Source organism: Lepidochelys olivacea (assembly GCF_965140295.1).
Source record: "Lepidochelys olivacea isolate rLepOli2 genome assembly, chromosome: 11".
Classification (NCBI taxonomy): domain Eukaryota; kingdom Metazoa; phylum Chordata; order Testudines; family Cheloniidae; genus Lepidochelys; species Lepidochelys olivacea.
Window position 1 is genome coordinate 12,308,452 of NC_140421.1, and position 18,826 is coordinate 12,327,277.

The 18,826-nt window shown below is 43.0% G+C and overlaps 1 protein-coding gene across 1 annotated transcript in view; it reads left to right on the forward strand.

Moving 5' to 3' along the window:
• The window catches only part of KALRN (kalirin RhoGEF kinase), a 765,876-nt gene that overhangs the window by 375,065 nt on the left and 371,985 nt on the right, over positions 1-18,826 (forward strand). Inside the window, exon 9 of the mRNA XM_084643219.1 lies at positions 3,284-3,514. Coding sequence (XP_084499345.1) covers positions 3,284-3,514 — 231 coding nt within the window. The remainder of the gene's footprint in view (positions 1-3,283; positions 3,515-18,826) is intronic.

Genomic DNA, 18,826 nt, shown 5'->3' on the forward strand with positions numbered 1-18,826 from the left:
TCAGAGGGTTGGGTACTGGGGTAAACTAGATCTACCTAAGCTTTAGGTAAGACAGATGCAAGTAGACGGTTGTGTAAGAAACCCTTTTTCCTGTTACACTGTGTTCCTGCTGTTGAGATTAAACATTACTTTGTTTGGTTTACTGTATGTGCACATTGATCACAGCCCCTAAAGAGAAATCTTATAGGACAGTTGAATTTAGCTGGGTCTGCATGAGCCCTCATGGCTAGTACACAGGGTACTGTTCCCCAGGATCCAATTTAAAGAGAGTGAGAATTTTGGGACGGGTGAAGGCTAGTTGCCTAACACTTTAGGGGACTGCATTTGCAGAGCCTGAAATGGGCCAAAGGAGAAGCTAGCCCTGAACTGTGACAGAACATTTCCAGAAATGTTCTCCGGAATAGAGCATGTCCATAAATGCCGTTATCACCAATGCACTTACAAGTGAATCTAGTGAATATCTTATCTGGTTGCATGTGTTCTGCATCTTCTTTCAGAAAAGGTTCTTGAGTCTTCTCTGTTTGGACTGACTTTGTTCTCACTAACACTTGTATAAATCAAAAGTAACTAAACTGAAATCAGTATAATTACAACAGGTGTAAGAGCAGGATCAGATCTATTGTAAAACGTAAGGCCACTAACAGCAACGTATGGTCCACCTGATTATCCCCACTTTGAAAACATTATTTGTATATACCTCTGGCTCAACTTTCTCTGCTGAAATCCTCATCTGTATCATCATTTCCTTTTGTCATCCCTATTGCAACTCCATCATCTGTGTCCCCAGCAGGCTGCAGCTCCCCTGGTTCCAGCATGTACAGATTGCTCCTGCCCATTTTCATGAACAAAGGAATTTGAGTATACCCCACACACACTTACGCACAGCTCCCTAATCATTTCCAAGTCTAGTTCAAAACTGTCCTTTGTGTTTTGTGACAAAGTTCCTGCTCTACCTTGGTTGGTCTTGCACTTATTGGCAGATTTGCTCGCCTTGGAGCTTCACGGCAGCCCTCAGCTTGGCCGTTTTTCTGAATTCACAGTCCAGGTCGACTCCTCCTGTGTCTGACCAGGAGTTGGGAGGATTTGGGGGGAACCCAGACCCGCCCTCTACTCCGGGTTCCAGCCCAGGGCCCTGTGGAATGCAGCTGTCTAGAACAGCTGTGCGACAGCTACAACTCCCTGGGCTACTTCCCCATGGCCTCCTCCCAACACCTTCTTTATCCTCACCATAGACCTTCCTCCTGGTGTCTGATAATGCTTGTACTCCTCAGTCCTCCAACAGTCCCCATTCTCACTCTCAGCTCCTAGTGCCTCTTGCTCCCAGCTCCTCACACGCACACCACAAACTGAAGTGAGCTCCTTTTTAAAACTCAGGTGCCCTGCCTTAATTGATTCTAGCAGCTTCTTGATTGGCTGCAGGTGTTCTAATCAGCCTGTCTTAATTGTCTCCAGAAGGTTCCTGATTGTTCTGGAACCATCCCTGTTACCTTACCCAGGGAAAAGGGACCTACTTAACCTGGGGCTAATATATCTGCCTTCGATTACTCTCCTATAGCCATCTGACACGACTCTGTCACAGTTTATAAAACTGCAGAGACTTGCCCTAGCCTATTTTACAATCATCGGCGACCTTCTTTTCCCAGTAAAACCAGTATCAATCTAAAATAATGCCATTGATTTCACTAGAGTTATTCCAGATATATTCTCCCGTAACTGATTAGGAAGCAGCATGATCTGTGGAAAGTGCTTGGGACTGGGAATCAGGAGTGTCTGTGACAGCCTTATTGTATCACTATGGACAAGTCACTTAATTTCTCAATACATCAATATCCCTATCTGTAAAATAGGGATAATGACACTGACCCATTTTTGAGAAATATTCTGAGATGTACTGATAATACTCAGTAGTAGAAATGATCAGAAAAACTTTGAGAGAACCATTTTCTTTTGAAATCTAAATGTTTTGCAAAATCATGTCAATTTTGCCTAAATTTATTTACGGAATTAAAAAAAGGGAATAAAAAGGTTCCAACATGTTGGACCATCTTCTTCTAACATTTTCACAACTAAACTTTTGTTTTGTTCCTCTTGAAATGACTCTTTGATTAGAATTTTTTTTAATTGTGTTATATAGAATATAATTTTTAAGACATCTAAATTGCAATGAAAATCTGATCTGAAATATTTTTTTCCTGGAATGTTCTTATGTGAAGAATCTTGGAATGTTCAAGCTTTGTTCCTAATTGGAATGAAAATATATTTAGAAATCTCAAAAGCCTCTATAAAACTGAATTTGCATTATGTCCACAGCTCTGTTTAGTACTTATAGAGTGCTTTATATTAGTAACTGATATCAGAGCCACACATTGACAATCCATGTATTTCTCAAATCCCCTCTTACAAGACACCAACACCCACATTTGTTAAATTAAGATAGTTGTAGTTCATTTACATTTTGCATTTTATGGCTGAAATTTTCAATGGGTCCCATGAAATACACAAGAAATACAATTTGGATGCATTCTTTTGCATGCACAGAAACCCTTTGTGTTGTAAAGGCAGAGTTTCATATGTGAAAATGATTACACTTGCAACATTTGCATGCAGGTTTCTTGGGCCCATTGAAAATGTAGGCCTGTAGTTTTCTCTGAACTGTTCCTGGGGAAGGAAAGATACTTTGGAGAAGGTTAGTACTACCACTTACTAATTTATTTTCTCTTCTCTTACTGAATGAAGGAGAGCATGGATTTCACCTTTTGGAATTTGCATTCATATGTCATAAGCTCACAAAGAAATGACTCTCTCTTACCATACCAACTGTGAATGTTTTAATCATCTGTGTATTTCTGAAAATGCCACCTCCTCACCAGAATGTGTCTATATGTCTCCTGCCTCTAAACACCACTCATAACACAACATTATTTCTCAATTAATTTTCAGCGCCCAAATGTCTGCAAACCATGCAGTAGTTCAGTATCTACCTTGGTATCTGTGGCTTTATATGGACCTGTCACTTCAGTGCCTAAGGTCCTACTGAGCAGCACAGTAGGTCCACTGTGAAACTGAGGCAGGTGATTAATACATAAGTAAAAGTAAAAAAAAAATTGCTCAAGGTTTCCTGTCTTTTCCTTCTAACAGAGCCATTTATTGGGGTGTGGGTGGAGGGGTGGGGGGGGGCAGGGAAGAATTGGGAGGATGAGACTATTCTTGCTGCAAGCTGTCAGATGTTATGTTATCAGCACCAATGAAGTTGTCCCCTCGAGACTCAATCTATTTCTTTCAGGTAAGCCAGGATGGGAAGGCTTTGCTGGATGTCCTGCAGCGTCCCTTGAGCCCTGGAAACTCTGAATCCCTCACTGCTACTGCTAATTATTCCAAGGCTGTCCACCAGGTCTTGGATGTGGTACATGAAGTCTTGCATCACCAGCGGCGCCTAGAAAGCATCTGGCAGCACAGAAAAGTCCGATTACATCAAAGGCTGCAGCTCTGTGTTTTCCAGCAGGATGTTCAGCAGGTAATGTCATATATTAGAGCGGTGAAATGGAAGTCCGAATGACTAATACATGTTATGGCTAGATCACTTTGTAGCCATTAAATGTGTATGGTGACTCATCTGGAGGATATTTGTTACCACCTAGTATTATTACATATGCTAGATGTACAGTACTATCCTATTTCACCGTTCAGTACTTTTCAGCTATCTTTCGTAGAGTTCTTCATGTCAGATGCCACCATTGATAATGTAACTTATAACAAGAGACCTTTGATAAAATGTTTTGAAGGTTAATAGCTTTTGGAAGTAGACAGTTGGTTAGCACAGCTACAGTATATGCTTTAGAAAAAGATAGGTAATCGAGAAAAAGTGGGTGACAAGGTTAAAAGAAAAGGCCTGGGTGGAATAGTTTTGAATTGCCCCATTTTCCAGCTTGCCTTATGGAAATAATACTATAATGTTCAACAGAGTTTGGGCTCTTCACAGTAGAGCATAATCTTCTTTTTTGAGTGATCACTGCATATCCCAACTTGTGGGATCCAGGTGCCTGCAGTGACAGCCCGTTGATCAAACTGTACCAGCAGCACATCCCATGAGTGTAAATGTGCAGAGTCCATGTCAAAGAACTTCAGTTAAAAGTCAGTAACCTTCAGATATGCAGAGGTTCATTTTGAAGAACTTTGGTTACAGATAAGTTGCCTTCATTTTCTTAGGGGGAGTAGCTATAAGAATATGATAACTAACAATAATCACAAGAGTTCCATGCTAATAGCTGCCCTTCTGTACACAAGCATGAAGAACATTGCAGGAGTCTGCTCACTTCCAACTATGTGGTATGTTAAGGGGAAGGCTACTGGCTAAGGTTGTGTGCTGCTAATATGGTGCCTGCTGTGAGTGAAGGGGCTGTAGCTTCTAATCCTGATATGGCATGTTAAAGTCCTTTTTTGTTTTTAAGTCATCCCTTTACAGTGAAACACAAAGAAGAGGTTGAGGGAGGAAGCTCTCATAAGTGTGTGAGGTAGGCAGGAACTGAGAACTATTGGGACATGCTAGCAGTGCCTGTGATGTTCTCATGTATGCCCAGTTTGGCACTAAAAACAGAGAGAATTGTGAGCATAGTGCTCCCTTGCAAATAGATACATTTCTTACCCAGCTTGAGCATTTTGTGGGCAGCGTTTTTACCTACTAAGGTGAAAAACGTTACTTTTGCTCAGCTTTTATTTAAAATCAAGATATTCACAACAGCGTTAAGGCCATAATTATTTACAAGAGATGCTTAATTTAAGGAACTTCTCTTACATTATATGTCAAAATATGTATGCTGCATGATAATGAAATCTGTAAGCTGCATAGTAAAGCATCCTTATGTGATTGAATGAGTACTGAGTTTCAATACTAGTGTATACTGGAAAATGTCTGAAATCCAAAAATGGCTGAAATCCGTTCTGACAAAGTAAAACAAAAAAAAAAGTTGGGGATTGGTCCTGCTTTGGGCAGGGGGTTGGACGGGATGACTTCCTGAGGTCCCTTCCAACCCTGATATTCTATGATTCTATGAAAACATGTAAAAATCAAGTAAATATTAAAGTTTGTATAGTAACCTTCATTCACCCATATGTCACAGATTGTGCTACATTCCAAAGTGGATTTGTGAGTAGCCTAAGGAAGACTAGTCCAAATAAATGTGAGAGACACCTTTTTTCAGTATTTTGGGTCAAGTACTGCCTCCCTTACTCTGGTGAACAATCCTGCTGAACTCCATAGGACTATGCGTGGGGTAAAGCAAGCAGGCTTTGGCTTATTAGTGAAACCCATTCAGTCCTCTAGTCTCCTCCTCTTCCAGTCAATGGGGAATTTTGTCATTGTCTTCAACGAGAGTGGGTCTGGGGCCTTGGTGTGTATTATAACTGCTACATTCGTGAAAAATAAATTTCACATGAGCAGAATCATTTTAGAATGCATCACTGCAAAGCTTTGTAGTGTTCCATTGGCAGCAATCTTTCCAAATTTTCGTTATAATGAGTAGTTATTGTCTAGGAAGCAGCAACTTAATGACAGATGAGTTTCTGTCTTGGCACACACTTACTGTTAGAGGCATCTTTTTACTCTGCTTATAAAATGGGGAGGAAGAGATGAATCATTTTGTGCTTTAAACATCTATAGTGTTCAAGATAAATGCATCATAACTCAGTGAATGAAATTACCCTCTAAACAGACTCAGAAATGCGAGATAAAAATGTACACAGGGAAAAAAGATTTGGGGATATGATTTGCAAAATTGATCAGTATTTTTCAGGATCATTCCTATAGATCAGAGGTGGGCAAACTACAGCCCGCGGGCCACATCTGGCCCGCAGGACCCTCCTGCTCGGCCCCTGAGCTCCTGGCCCGGGAGGCTAGTCCCCGGCCCCTCCCCTGCTGACTCCCTCCCCCGCAGCCTCAGCTCACGGCACCACCGGCGCAATGCTCTGGGCGGCGGGGCTGTGACCTCCTGGGGCAGTGCAGCGGCAGAGCCCGGTCTGATTCAGTGCTCTGTGCTGCGCTGTGTGGCTGCCTGTCCTGGTGCAGCCGTGCTGCCAGCCACTGGCGCTCCAGGCAGCGCGGTAAGGGGGCAGGGAGTGGGAGGGGTTGGATAGAGGGCAGGGGAGTTCGGGGTGGTGGTGGTCAGGGGCCGGGGGTGTGGATAGGGGTCAGGGCGGTCAGAGGTCCTGAGGGGCCCGTCAGGAACGGGAGGAGGGGTTGGATGGGACGGCGGGGGACAGTCAGGGGTGGGGATTCCGGGGGCAGTCAGGAGACAGGGAGAAGGGATGGTTGCATGGGGCAGGGGTCCCATGGGGGGCAGTCAGGAAGGAGAGGGGTTGGATGGGGCTGTGGGGGGCAGTTGGGGTGGAGGGTCTGTTGGTGGTCAGGGAGAAGGGGTGGTTGGATGGGGTAGGGGCTGCGGGGGGCAGTCAGGAATGAGAGGAAGGGTTGGATGGGGAAGCGGGGGCAGTTAGGGGCAGGGGGTCCGGGGGCGGTCAGGGGACCGAGAGTGGGGGGTGGTGGTGGATGGGGCAGGGGTCCCGGGAGGCCATCAGGGAACAGGGGGGTTGGATGGGGCAGAAGTCCCGGGGGGGGGGGCGTTAGGGGGCAAGAAGCAGGGGGGTCGGACAGGGGGCAGTGGCCATGCCACGCCTGGCTGTCTGGGGAGGCACAGCCTCCCCTAACCGGCCCTTCATACAATTTTGGAAACCCGATGTGGCCCTCGGGCCAAAAAATTTGCCTGCCCCTGGTATAGATCTTGCTTGGCAAGGTATAGTTTAGGTCTGAATTCTGTCACTAACAAACTAATAAATATACAGATTAATTAAAATATCTATTTGGAGATTGAAATGCACCATGTAAGGCAGAGTGATGTCAGAGTCCATCAAAAAAGTTGTCTAAATGGTCTATGCATGATGCCTCAAACTTGCAGCTTATATTTTCAGACACTTTTGTGGCAGGTTGCCCTGCCAGATGTCAAAATGTGGCCTATTGGCACTTCTTTATTTTGCAGCCATTATTCCCTTCCCATGAAACCACTCAATCCTTCCTATAGGAAATACTCGCATACCCCTTCAACAGTGAGAGTGATATATGTTTGCTCTTCTCCCAGCTCATTGCCAATGTTGCTCCTTTGATTGAAATGTGATTAGTTTGGCTGCTTCTCAGGGAACACAGCAGCAAACCAGGAGACAAAGATACTTTATTTGCAGATAGTTTCCTTTCATGTACAGAAGCCCTGAGTCAGCTGGGAGCAGCTACTGGATACAAGAGGGAACCATGCCTTTTATGGCTGCTGAAGGGTAAGTGGGAGAAGGGCAGGATGTCAACCAGTTACAAACAAGCTTTGGTCTCTGGTTAGGAAGCAAATCACTAGGTGATAGTGACTTGGACAGTGGTGGCCCTGTCTCAGTTCTCATTGTTTGAGGACTGTTTTTGAGAAGGGCATGCTGGACACAGCGCCAGGCTTACCTGGATTTTTCTGACTTCATAGATATGTTATCCTAGCTTTATGCCCAGATATATTAACAGAGACAAGGTTCCTTGGTTCACTATCTGCCTCTGGACAGAGGCCAGGTGTCCATGTTGATTTCATTACATTTATTAGCGGCCACTGGTATGAAATGTTTAATGTGTAGCTGACACATCTGTAGGATCTTGTGGAGTGGATAGGATTGTTGTTTAGTGGCTCAGTGGGTAGTGGGGGGTAGCTGTCCATCCCCGCTGATGTGGTTCATTTCTCTTGCATCTTCTATTCAGTGTAAATATGAAACTGCTTGGGGAAATTGTGATGGATATGGGGATGCATTGCCATCCATTTGGTGATAACCTTCAGCTATAGATCTCCTTCTCATAAAGTAGATATCTGGCTTTCTCAGATAGGTCCTTGGATGAGACTGAGCCAACGGATGCTCAGTCCAGAAAAAAATCTTAAGGTGGTGCTGATTGGCAGAGGGAGCAACTTGAGAAATTGGGCAGGGGAGAGGAGATTTGTGACTGCTGATCCTTTGGTGGAGAGTGTCCACCAGTTCTCTAACAGGCTTGCAAAATTGCAGTATTTTTGGATCCCTGAGGTGTTCTTGAATCTGAGGTAGCTCATGCAGAATGTACCTGCCAACCTTTTTAGTGGTGTTAGTAAGTGTGAGGAGATGTATTTGTGTCCCATGAACCACAATGCCACCTGTTTCTTTATGATCTGTCACATTCATAATGTGTCCAGCACTGTAGTGACTAGGCACGATGCTAATCTATAAAGCCCTATTATTTGACACTGGGCCACCCTTAGGAACCACCTCTCCTTGAATATACTAACAAGATATCAGAAATCAGCTGAAGTCCTGTTGCTCGCCATTCCTATATGCACATTCTGGGGACTTGAAGTTGGGTGTCCTTAGTGGAAGGCACCTGGGTCTAGAACTTACTACATCCATTGGTCTGCATGAGCTGGAGTTTACTGGCTTTCAGAGCCCAGTGCAAGACTCATCTTTGTAGCCAACCCATCACTTGATAATTCACTGTGGTTGGCTGGAGTGGTCAGATAGGTTGTGGGATGTTTAGTTTAACACGCTGTTACACTTAATTTGTCAGGATGGTGCAGAGAAAGTGTCATTAAAATTCAATGTAGATATAAAGCTGGCTGGCAGGAGAAGTGCAGGTGGAAGGAGGAAGCACTCTCCCCTCATAGGCAAGTACTTCAACATTATAATATCTTTGGTTTTCACTGGCTGGAGAAGCAGATCATGCCCAAACCTATAGCTCTTGCGTGGAGCATAAGGTACTGCCAATATGGCACCTGCCTGATTGTATACAGTCCCCGGATGTATTGGATCCTCCAGGTGATACATAGTGTCTCTTTAGCCCATTTACAGAAGAGTGCTAAGCTGTATGAGGTAGTTTATAATCCATTATTCTCCAGCTTTAAGACTAAGTCTTTGAAGGATTATATTTATACACTGCCCCTACCACTCGGTTTTCCTGATCGCTTCAGGGCAACTGATAGTTCCCATTACGCCGCTGGCAGCTTTCTATCTCTCTTGCAGAGTGTTTTAACAGCACACCAAATAAGGCTATATATTCCATTTTATGCCTTTATTTACAAGAAGCATTCTCACTGGGTCTCATAAAATAAAAGAAACTTGCAAATAGTAAGGAAGAGGGATAGTACAATCAAGTCAAGTTCTTATTTGCTGCCATGTGACTTCAGCCATATGACACTTTGTTAAAATGCAAAATAAAAGCATAATATGAAATATGTACCACACAAGCAGATCTGTCCCATACAAATCCCAAGTAAAGAGTTAGCCTTTGCCAACAACCGACAGTTCAGTAATTAAAAGATTAAAATTCAAAGCATCACCAAGGATCTTCACAGCTCCTTCAGTCATTCCATCAAGTAATAAAATATGCTTAATGTTTATCACTCCCAAGCTTAAATCTCAATAGTGTCACCTCAGAGCCTTCTCTGTTTCTTATTGGTTTATTAGGAATAAGTGGCCAATGCTGGCTGGAGTTCCTCTTACCTATTAGTGAGTAGATGTTCCAATTCTGGAGTTTTTGTCTGGAGTTACTGTCCAAAAGAAAAAGGTCTTCCATTCTCCAAAACCTAGAGATAGAGATGTCTTTGTTTTCAGTAAGCTAGATCTTCTAGCAATTATTCAGTCTTCACAGAATCATAGAAGATTAGCATTGGAAGAAAGCTCAGGAGGTCATCTAGTCCAACCTCCTTGCTCAAGGCAGGACCAACCCCAACTAAATCATCCCAGCCAGGGCTTTGTCAAACCAGGCCTTAAAAACCTCTAAGGATGGAGATTCCACCACCTCCCTAGGTAACCTATTCTAGTGCTTCACTACCCTGCTGGTGAGATAAATGTCTCAGCACACAGTTTGGATAGATCATAGAGTGCAGTGTTCCCCTACATAGCTTTGAGAGTTTAGTTAATGTGTATGAATTTTTAAACCACACTTTATATCCCTAACAGCCTCTTATTTAGTACACGACAATTGCTTGTCTAGCAAGCATCCTCTAGTGTTTGCACAGTAAATCTGTAGAAAAAGGATTCCCCTTTTGCTTCCATCCCTGCTTTGTCACAGATGATGAAATAAAACAACTTGGCAATAGTTTTTTAATGGCAATTTGCTTTCCATTCTATTTGTTCTGACAAAAAATTAGCATCTTTTCAGGCAATATGAGTACCAGTCTAGATGAGAGAGGAGATGTGTGGCCTTCACTCACTATTCTGAGGTGAAGGACTGACAGGATGGGACCTTTTCAGTAACTAATGCTGAATTTCTGTTAAGTTCATTTGGAAATAAATAGTACTCTTCCACTTGTGTACCAGGTACATTCATTAGGATCAGTACTGTGGCAAGGGATGTCAGATGAATAAATAAAAATTGGACCACTTAAGTGTATATTGGCTAGTCATTTACTCATTTTAGATGTAGACTAGAGTTCACTTAACTAGTTTATGAGTGATCATTCTTCAGCTCAAATCCTTAGCGGCACGTGCAAATGCAAAGCTATTATTCAGTAGCATCCTAAGAACTTTCAGGGTGCCTCGTCCTGGGAGGAGCTAAGTGCCCTCATTTCCCATTGATGTCATAGGAAGCATTCAGCATCCTGCAGGACTGGTCCCCTGGTGAGGGCATGGGGATAAAAATGGGTTTAATTAATATTATTCAAACCCTCCCACTTCCCAGAATGCTTTAAAATTAGGACCCTGTTCTTCCTAGAAGTAGCTTTTGCATATTCCCACTCCCTACCGTCCCCTCTCAGCCAGCGTATCAGGTCTTGGAATATTATAGAAGAGTACTGCTTATCATTTGCCACTGCCCCCATCAGCCACTAGAGTTTTATGTACCTTTGAAGGTGTGTAGCAGTGATCATGTTCCCTCTGCACCACCTTGATGTACAGAATTGTAATATCTCTTTGGGTTCATACAGTCATGGTACCACTCAGCACAGCCTCAGACAGGATTGTGGCTAAAAGCTTTGAGTAATGATCTCAGTATTCATTCAGTAGTATTAGTACTTAGTACTTAACATGTTCAGAGCAGGGTACAAAGATCAATTAATTAATCCTTCCCTCTGAAGCATCTGGCACTGGCCACCGTCAGAAGACGGGATAGTGGGCTAGATGGATCATTGGTCTGACCCAGTATGGCTGTTCTTCTCTAATCCTCATTAGACTCCTGATGAATACAGTGATTACCATTAACAATTACTACACTCTGACATAAAGTCTGGGGTACCACACTTATTCCTGGTTTTAACTGCAGAGAAAACTATACAGCCTGACTGACCGTATTTGCAATGTTGCAAATGTTGATGTTTTAGTGGCAAGACTATCACTAAGTATTGTTCTCCCCATTGTAACTATGGCTAAGCCAAGGCATAGAGAGGTTAAATGACTTGCCCAATATTGCACTGTAAATCAGTTTTACAGGCAGAATTAGAATTCAGTAGGTGCTTTATATGCTCAGTTACTACTGTGATGAGTATGGAATAGTTAGATGGGCAGTACCATGATCAATTAGACTGCTTCATGCAAATTTCAAAGCAACAATAATATTTGAAGATCAGCCTTCATTTACTGTTGTTCTGATTGGATTTCTTTAAGAATGTTTTCATAGGTGTATTTCATAAATGGGTTAAAGGTAATCAGCCAAATTGAACTTTTCCAGTGACTTGGGGTTTGATCCAGAACCATTGAAGTCAATGGAACATATACTCACAGGAGCAGACCCTTTCTAAATCATCATCTTTAATTGCATCCATCTAACATCCAGGCCATCAGAACATTGTTGGCATTTAGCAGTCTTGAAATCATAGCATGGGAGGATAATTTTCAAACCACTTTCACGACACAAAGTTCTGCTCTTAGTCTCTCCTGTGCAAGCCTAATCAAGTCAGGTGTATTCCACGTGTGTGTAAGCTAGAGCAGAAATTGATAATTTAATTTAAACTGGACCTTCATATGTTTGGAGAATCAAATAAAATCCAACTCCAAGAGTTCCCCATTTCTCATATTATTTAAAACCCTGTAGACGTTTGCTACCCCTTTAGTCCAATATATATTCCACTGACTGTAAAAATCACCAGGTGACATGATCCAAGTCAGATGGTCTTAATTTAAAGATAAAGAGCCAGATCCTTGGCTGCACAGCATTCTAACCAGAGGGGAACAAGGTGTAAAGCTCACATTTGGTCTTCCCAGTCCTGCTGCTGGCATGTGCAAGGCCAGTCCCACTGTGCTGGCTTAGAGCAGCTTTAGTGTTAACTTCCATCTGTTGTGAATGGCCAGAGGGAGCTGAACTCATTCCCAGGAACTGGTATTGTGTAGGAATGTCCAGGCCATGCTCTGTTTCCTCTGACTACCAACACCTCCTTTTCCCTGCTGTACTGGGAGTAGAGAGAGGAGTGGCATAGAGCACTCATGCTGGCACTATACAACTGAAGGATCCCCTTGCGCTGGGCTTCAGGACTAGATTGCACTGGAACCCCAACACAAAGCAGCTACACTACACAGAAGAATCTTGCCCCAGTTTTTCTTCACTTGCTTCTCATTTTACAACTCCTGAATGTTTCCTTTAATTCTCAAAGACTGATAGCAGAACTTTAGCAAGCAAGCATCTATAACAGAGGTTCTCAAACTTCATTGCACCGCAGCCCCCTTCTGACAATAAAAATTGCCCCAGGAGGGGAGACCGAAGCCTGAGCCCGCCCGAGCCCCACTACCCTGGATGTGCAGGGCTGGCCTTACCATGAGGCAAACTGAGGCGGCCACCTCAGGTCCCAGACTGTGGGGCGGGGGCACCACTAGGACCAAGAGTGTAGAAAATTATGTCTGCTGCTGGTGCATATGTATTCTCTCTGGTCTAGATGCAGAGAGATGGTGGAGTGCTGGAGGAAGGAGGGTACAAGAGACATAACAGGCAGGCAGAAGAAAAGGTGAGAGGGAATAACAAAGCAGCAGGAGCTGCAGGGAGAGAGAGGAGGAGGAGCCTCTTATGTACCTCTCTAGCACCCCCAGGAGCCTTGACCGAAACACCAGCTTCTCAGGGAGCTTCCTGTTTCCTGCAGCTTCCCTGAATCCACTTGAGGAGAACAGGCAGTCAGCTGAAGTAGTAGGAGCCAGTTAGGCCCTTAAGACGCTGATATCTTCCCTCACTCTGCACCTGCTATCAGCCTGCTTATTTGTCCCCTTCAACTGAGTGTTGAGAGCCACTATAGCTGGCACGGAACAGCAGTCATGAATGAAAGAAGAAAACGTCCCTCTGGGACAACATTCAGAAAAAGAAAGAAAGCAAAGGAAGCTTTTCTATCTAAGCAGAAAGGAGCTCTCTTGAGATACATAGGCACAAATGTTCACGGTGAGCCTTACGGCCCCGGTGAGGATGTGAGTGGTAAAAAAGATGCCTGATCTTCCAGTTAGTCAGAGTGCAGGTGACCTGGCAGCTACTGCAGCATCCATATCTCCGTCTCAAATGGATGTAACCATGCACATTCCTGAAGAAAAGTGTGTAGATCAGAGAAGAGTGTGGTGGAGGCACAAGAAACAGCTGCTGCTGAGTTTAGTTCCTTAAGTCTAGATGATCCAGGATTGTGGACCCACTTGAGCAGTAGCCTGAGGGACTTCCTTGTACTGCATACGCCACAGCAAGTGAAAAACTTCATGTTCCTCAAAGACAATGAATATAGAAGTTTCCATTCAACACATTATTGGCATGAAATCCCCAATGGTGACAAAGTGGAGAGGCCATGGCTTATGTACTCAAAAACCCAGAATGCTGCATATTGTTTTTGTTGCAAACTCTCCCAGTCTAATGTTCCAGCCGCAGTGGGTTCTACAGGAAAAAAGGACTGGCTAGAAATCTGGCATGCCATGAGAAGACAGCAAATCACCAGAGAGCATTCCATAGGTGGAAAGGTTAAAGGCCACCATAGATGATCAGCATTAAGAGAAGATTGCATCAGAGTCTCTTTACTGGCAAAATGTTCTGAAAAGGCTCACTGCCATTGTGAGAATGCGTGCTACCGAAAACCTAGCACTGCGTGGCACTTCAGATCAGCTGGATGTACCAGACAGTGGAAAATTCCTTAAAATTGTGGAGCTGATGGTTGAGTTTGATGCTGTACTCCAGGTGCATCTAAGAGTCACTACCCAAGAAATGTACATGCACCACTACCTTGAAAAAACAATTCAAAATGAGATCACACAGTTACTGTCAACAATAGTCAAACAGAAGATTGTAGCAGATCTGAAGTCAGCAAGATATTACTCTGTTATTCTGGACAGCACACCTGACATTAGCCATACGGAACAAATGGCTTTAATTGTGCGTTTTGTAACAGAGCCTAGTGAAAATGTCCCTGCAATGGTGACTGTCAGGAGCATTTTCTAGAATTTATTGACATTGATAATACTACAGGAGCTGGTATGACAAATGTGCTTCTTAAAAAGCTGGAAGATATGGGACTTGCGATAGCTGACATGAGAGGTCAGAGCTACGATAGTGGTGCCAACATGAGAGGAAAGAACAGAGGACTACAAATACGGATCTGAGAGTTAAACTCTCGAGCTTTTTTTGTCCCATGCAGTTTTCATTCATTGAACTTGGTGATCAGTGATGCAGCATCAGCTTCTAGTGAGGCTGCTGAATTTTTTAATGTAATTCAAAGTATTTATGTATTTTTCTCTGCATCAACTCAATGGCAAATTTTGAAGCAACATCTTGGAACATCCTCTGACACGGAAACCACTGAGCATCACACGATGGGAAAGTCAAGTGGAGGTGATAAAGCCTAACACACACCAAATTGGGAAGATAGATGATGCCATAGTTGCCATTATGGAGGATAATGCTATGACAGGAACTGTTCGTGGGAGAACAGTGGCAGAGGGAAATGGAATCACCGGAAACATACATAACTTCAAATTTCTGTGTGGCTTAGTGTTGTGGCATGACATATTGTTTGAAATAAATGTTGTAAGCAAGGGACTCCAAGGTGTTGACCTTGATATATCTGGAGCAATGGAACAACTGGACAAAGCAAAATCATACCTCTAGTCTTATCAGTCAGATGAGGGATTTCAAAATATTCTGAAGAGTGCACAGAAGTTGGCAGAGGAGCTTCACACTGAAGCTGTTTTGCCACTCATTCAAGAATACAAGAGTCACCGAAGAGGAAGACATTTTGATTATGAGGTACGGGATAATCCCATAAGAGACCCCAAACAACAATTCAAAGTTGAATTCTTTAACCAGGTGCTAGATTGTGCAATACAGTCAGCTGAAGAACGTTTCATGCAGCTGAAGGAACACAGCAGTATATTTGGAATGTGGTATGATATTCCAAAACTCCTCACTATACCTGAAGAAGACATACACCAGCAATGCAGGGCACGAGACATAGTGTTGACGCATGATGACATGTGCGATATTGATGCGAGTGATTTAGGGGATGAACTGAAAGCCCTTTCAAGATCCATTTCAGCAGGATCAACTCCAAAGGCTGTTCTGGAATATATGTGACAAATAAGATGACCACCCTCTTTCCAAATGCTTTTGTTGCTCTGTGCATACTTCTAACACTTCCTGTAACAGTTGCCAGTGGAGAACGCAGCTTCTCCAAGCTGAATTTAATAAAAACACATCTACGCTCCACAATGACACAGGAGAGGCTGTTTGGCCTTGCAGCCATCTCAATAGAGCATGAGCTGGCCCAGACTGTGGACCTTCGGGAGGCAGCTGAAATCTTTGCAACCAAGAAGGCACAGAAAGCACCACTTTGATTATTCAAACAGATAAAAACGCCAGTGTTTACTATGCAGACAAGAAAAGTTAACTTTCAAATGCCTGAACAGCAAATGTAAGTGTTACTTAAAATTTTTGGAACAAGGCATTTTAAGTTGTTAGTTCTCCTTTATTGAGGTAGGTAGCAGAGCAGTGCCATGAGAGGAGTAGAACGGGAAGAAGGCAGAATTGAGACCTTTCAAAGTTTTGGCCCAAGCGCAGGGGCATGGGGGCGTCATTTGAGCACCCCGACTCAGGTGCCAAAATGTGGGCTGGCCCTGTGAATGGGTGAGGGGCCAAAGCCTGAGCCTCACCGCCTTGGGAAGCAGGGGGGGCCAAAGCCCTCAGGCTTTGGCTTCAGCTCTGGACCGTGGTGCTCAGGCTAAAGCCCTGGGCCCCAGCAAGTCTAAGCCAGCCCTGGCGACCCCATTTAAAGGGGGTCGTGACCCACTTCGGGGTCCCGACCCACAGTCTGAGAACCGCTGATCTATATTATGCACGGATATTGTGGTCAGTGCTGAAAAAGCCACAGGGGAACTGTGTTGCTGACCCTGGAAAAAATTTAAGGAAGAAAAATGTGTTTTATGCTACAGATGATTGAAAGTTGGTAAATTATTTGCTCCCTGGATAGGCTGCAGTGCCCCAATTGAGAAATTTACATTTTTGGCATGCTGTTTTGATATGACTGGCTTTAAATTTCCACACTAAGGCTTCGACTCACCCTGCAAGCGTCTGATGAACATATGGTATAAAAATACCTAAGAGGTATATAGAGCTGTCAGCCTGAGCAATTAATTGCTTTAAATACTTTACAACCCAAAGAAAAACAAAAAGGACTGTTCTGAACTTCTAACAATGCTCCTTAAATACAGCTCAATGTTACTTGGCATTTTCTGTGCCAAAAATATTCACAAAAAACCCTGTTTTTAAATGATAACATTTTCATTTAATTATATTTGTCAGGAAATTCTTTATGGCTCATTGATTAACAATGCTCTATCCTGTGTGTAATTTGATTTAAAGTCTCATTTGAAATTAGTTAGGAACAACCATTCTTTCTTCTGCTCTATAGTTATTAATCTAAGCAGACTGTTCTTTTTTGTGCTTTAAAAAGCTCTGATTAAAAATAATAATAACTTTCTAATTTCCACCTGGAGAAATAGCATTAAGGAATATACTTCAGGGCTAGGCTTTGGTTTCAAACTAAAGTTGACTTAGCCTTGATGTAAGACTAGAGCAAGACGCTTTGATGGTCTGCACAGCTGTCTCAGGGAATAGGAGCTAAAGAAATCTGAACCAGCTAGTTTGATCTCTGAACCTAATGAAGCCAGAAGAGGAACTAAAAAGTAATTCCTTTGAGGCCAATAAAATGTCTTGCTTGTTTTGGGCCCTCTCTGTCCTTAAAGACAGCTCTGTCAGTCAGGTGATCCATTTTGCTGAACAAAAGAGCATTTGGGTCACAGCTGAGCGTTCAAGGCTCTTCTTAGAAGGCCTAGTCTAAAGCCTGCAGAAATACTATTGGCTTCATTGGGTTTTGGATCAGGCCCATAATGGAGCTTGGAAAGTCTTTTGCTTTATGAAGGATCAGAAGAGGTGATTTAAATACAGAAGTTCTCCGTAATGTAAGTGTGGACTGCAGTCTAACAGTCCGATCTTGCAAAGTGTTGCGAACTCTCCACCATTAGAGGGAGGTTGTGATCATTCAGAATCTTGTGGGCTCAGTACCTCAGGATTTGCAGGTGCTTTGTGGGAAACTGAAAGACATTCTGAGGCACACTGAACAAGTGTTGTTGTTATTATTTATGTTTAGGCAGAAGTGTCCTTGTAGAGCACATGCTGTATTTCTCTTCTGTATTACTGTACCAGTGGCATGTGCATGAAAATTTCCCTGAAAATATGACACATCAATCAACATAATTGTTTCTAAGTGGCATGTGTTTTCAAGGCACCATTGGATCTTTAATTGGGATGGCAAAAGGTGAGGAAAAAGGAGCGGGGCTATTCATGAGTGAGAAGGCCTCCAAAATAGTGAAGCAAGAGAAATGAAGGGAAAGCGTTTTCTCCAGATGTGTTTTTTGAAAGCAGTTGCTGGAGTGACAGATTGTCACCAGAGACTAGGAGAAAATAGCCCCTTGAATAAATGTAAAATATAATACAATGAAACTTTAAGAAATAATAATATTTCACATCTATTGTGGCCCCTTTCATTCAAGAACCTCATAGTGTTTTTCAAAGGTAACCTCCTATAAATATACTTAAGTGACTTGCCAGAGGTCAGTAAAAGCCTCATGAATAGAACTCAGGATTCTTGATTCATAGTTCCCTGTTCTAATCACTAGTCTTCACTGCTTCTCCAACATTGTTCCTTATAGAAAGGTCTTATAGAACTTAGTGAAGTTCTATAGAAATGAAATAAGGATCAGTTACCCTAAAAAGTAGAGAATTATGTTTATAGGTTGGTTGAGGAATTCTATACAGAAGTTATTGTTTTCTACTACATTCTGTTCTCTTGATCTTTCCTCTCCTTTCCCCACATTTTGTCTTTGTTGCCATCTTCATGATCTTCCCTGTCACTCAAGCATATAAGATAAGGGTCATCTTTCACTCTGCCTTTCCCATGTTCCAAACATTCAGATTGTCTTTTTCCCAAATCTGCCCTTCTCTTTATGTCCACACAGCTAAAATTCCTGTGCAGGGCTTGACCATTGCCAATCTTAATTGCGTTGTCCTCCTCATCTGTTTCATCCCTGACAGCAACATTGCCCACTCTGGTTGATTTAAAATGCAGCTGCTACCATTATCTTCCATGCTCATCACTAGAGCTGGCCAGAAAACACAATTTCCCTCCTGGGACAAATTTCAAATCTTTGAAAAAAAATTCTTTACCAAATTGGGACAAAAAGTCAAAAATTTGAAGTTTTTCTCAGGAGAAGTCTCAAAGAATTTCACTTTTGGAGAACTGAAATGGAATTTTTTTGGCTCGCTTCCTTGGCTGCCTGACTGCCCTCGGAGCCA